Raw genomic sequence first — 3464 nt, 5'->3', positions numbered from 1 at the left:
AACTGTCCCGAAACCGACGTGCAGATATCGTGCCTCCATTGTCACGTGACCTGTAGATCACTAGATTGCTTTTGGCGACATAAGCAACAGAAACGAGACAAGAAGGGACATACTATACCTTCCAAATGTGTGAGTTTTTGGAGATGTACCACCTGCAAAAAAAATCTTATGTAGAAGTGAGAGGGATCCTAAACTCCACACCTGTGGGGAATGGGAATGTCCTTGCTGCAACAGCTACGTGGATCAAGGGCATCTCTGCTACCAACCTGTCAAAGAAATCAACGACACCCGCACTAAATTCATATTTTACGATTTCGAATGCCGCCAGGACGAATTGCTGCAATGCAAGGAAGGATACCTGCCCATTGGAATCTGTCCCACGTGTCCAGGAGACAATTGCAGTCATCGATCACACTGTCAACATTGTCAGCAGTCGTGGTGTGGAAAACATCAACATGTCCCAAACTACCTGGTTGCACAGACAGCCTGTGAAGCTTGTAAGCACCAATCGGTCACAGAAGAATCGAAATGTACTGGATGTGGTTCAAGATGCCCCTGCTGCAACAAACGTGACAAGAAGAAACAGTATGTGAAAACACCATGTGAGCAGACTTGTGGATACCGTCAAGTCATCTTTCAGGGTGATGGAGCACATATTCAGTTCTGTCAATGGCTGTTCCAAGACAACCACAAAGATGTCACGGCTATCGCCCACAATAACAAGGCATATGATGCGTACTTTCTTCTAGAATACATGATTGACCAGTCAATGTATCCTCAGAAAATAATTTACAATGGATAAAAAATCATATATCTGCAACTGGAGAGAGAACTGAACATCCGGATTATCGACAGCTTAAATTTTCTCCCCATGAAGTTGGCAGCCTTCCCCAAAGCCTTTGGTCTGATGGAATTGAAAAAGGGATATTTCCCCCATTATTTCAACATCCAAGAACATCAAAACTACCATGGACCATTTCCAGACCCAGAGATGTATGGTGCCAACTATATGGAATCCAAGGAGAGATCAGAATTTCTGAAGTGGCATGCCGAACAGCGTATGTTCGAATTTCAAAAAGAAATGAAAGAGTATTGTGTCTCAGATGTGTCTGTTCTCCGGGAGGCCTGCTTAAAATTCCAAAAGCTCATGCTCGAAGTTACTGGTGAAAAGCAGATCGACCTTGACACCGACGCTGTCAGCTACATCAATGGCATCGATCCTTTTGCACATTACATCACTATAGCTTCGGTTTGTATGGGCATCTTTCAAAGCAAATTTCTGAAAGAACACCAGCATGCCAAACTCACAGATGGTCAACAGATCACGGACTGGATGACGGTCAGAGAGGATGGATCCATCAAGGTAAAACCTGATTTGTGGATGACTGAAGAAGAGCTGAGAAATCGTGGGATGACCATAGCTGAATCTGACACTGTGCCTAGTCCCATAGCCCAAGTTCCAAGCAGTGGCTATACAAGAAAAGACCAATTCAGCAAAGTATCTATACAGTGGTTGGAATGGGTTCAACACCAAAATCCTATTAAATACCAGATGCAGCATGCTCTTAATGGCGGTGAACATCTGGTACCAGACACCCATTATCGACTAGATGGCTACTGTGTTAAAACAAACACGGCATTCGAGTTTTATGGTTGTTTGTGGCATGGCTGTCGCCAATGTTTCCCACATGAGCGTTCTACCACAACACATCCAAGAACCAAACAATCCATAGAAGAACTGTATGCCTTGACATGTAGAAAGAGGGAAGAACTCAAAGCCAAGGGATACAAAGTCATAGAAATTTGGGAACATCAATTCCACCATCTCCTAAAGTCAAACCCAGAGCTGAAACAATTTGTGAACTCTTTGGATCTTCAAGACCGTCTCCATCCAAGGGACTCATTCTTTGGAGGAAGAACGAATGCAAGCACGTTGCACTACAAAGCAGAAGAAGGGGAAGAAATCAAGTATGTGGATTTCACATCTCTGTATCCGTGGGTCAACAAATATTGCCAGTATCCCGTGGGACATCCTGAAATCATTCTCAAAGATTTTAAGCCATTGGATGAATACTTTGGCATCGCCAAGGTGAAAGTGTCACCTCCCAGAAAACTTTACCATCCTGTCCTACCTTACCGTTCCAATGGAAAACTCAAGTTTCCACTGTGCAGAACCTGTTCGGATCAGGAATTACAGACGCCATGTCACCATTGTGATGACGAGAGAAGCATTATTGTAACCTGGTGCATCCCCGAAATTCTCAAGGCTATAGAGAAGGGATATAGAATCATCAACGTCTACGAAGTCTACTATTGGCCGGAAACTACACAGTACGAGCCAGCAACGCTTGAAGGTGGTCTCTTTGTTGAATATATCAATACCTTCCTCAAACTAAAACAAGAAGCCAGTGGATGGCCTGTCTGGTGTTTGACAGATGAAGACAAAGACCAATACATCAGGCAATACCGAGAAAAAGAGGGTATTCAGCTAGACAAACAGAAAATCATAAAGAACCCTGGACTTCGTTCGTTGGCCAAGCTGTGTCTGAACAGTTTCTGGGGGAAGTATGGCCAACGTTTAAACATAAAACAGTCTGCCTTCATTCACGAAAGCAATGCAGACGTTTTCTTTCAGATGTTGGCAGATCCCACCAAAGAAGTGATCGATTTCCACGTGTTGACAGAGTCCATTTTACAGCTCGAATACCAACACAAATCCACCTTTGTCCCAGAAGATTTAAAAACCAACGTTTTCCTGGCGACGTTTACCACTTCTTGGGCGAGATTGAAGTTGTACAGTGTGTTGGAGAAGCTGGGTGAAAATGTGTTGTACTACGACACGGACTCTGTCATCTTTGTGGCCAGACCTGGAAATTATCAGCCCCCTCTGGGAGATTATCTCGGAGAATTGACTGACGAATTAGATGGTCAGTTCATGACTGAATTTGTTAGTGGAGGTCCCAAAAATTATGGCTACAGAACCAACAAAGGCTCAGAAGTGTGCAAGGTGCGAGGTTTTTCTCTGAACTATGCCAATGCACAGCTCATTCACTTTGAAGCTATCCGTGAGATGGTCTTGTCACCGACCAGAGATGGTACCCTCACCGTGACGAACCCATCCAAAATTTCACGAGAAAAAAGGAAGAGAAAAATTTATAACAAAGTGGAAGAGAAAAAATACAAGATAGTGTACACCAAACGTGTCATTCTAGACAATTTGGACACTCTTCCCTATGGCTATTAAAGTTCTGTATGAATTATCAAACTTGGTATTTTTCCTCCATTTCAAATTCGGTATAAAACATCAAACTTGGTATTTTTCCTCCATTTCAAATTCGGTATAAATGATCAAACTTGGTACTTCCCCCCAAAATCAAACTTGGTATGAATCTGTATCTTTTTTTTATCGGACTTTGTTTGGTCGCAGTTCAAATTCACTTTTGTTTTATTTTTTTCATAATTAG

The 3464-nt window shown here is 42.8% G+C and overlaps 1 protein-coding gene across 1 annotated transcript; it reads left to right on the top strand.

Moving 5' to 3' along the window:
* The first annotated feature begins 871 nt into the window (after positions 1 to 871).
* Positions 872 to 3244, top strand: LOC121383662. Its single transcript, XM_041513756.1, has one exon. The coding sequence runs from the start codon at positions 872 to 874 to the stop codon at positions 3242 to 3244; it is 2373 nt and encodes a 790-aa protein (XP_041369690.1).
* The last annotated feature ends 220 nt before the right edge of the window (positions 3245 to 3464 follow it).

This window comes from Gigantopelta aegis, chromosome 10 (genome assembly GCF_016097555.1).
Source record: "Gigantopelta aegis isolate Gae_Host chromosome 10, Gae_host_genome, whole genome shotgun sequence".
Taxonomy (NCBI): domain Eukaryota; kingdom Metazoa; phylum Mollusca; class Gastropoda; order Neomphalida; family Peltospiridae; genus Gigantopelta; species Gigantopelta aegis.
Note: the sequence above shows the minus strand (reverse complement) of the source record. Positions and strands in the feature narration are given on the sequence as shown.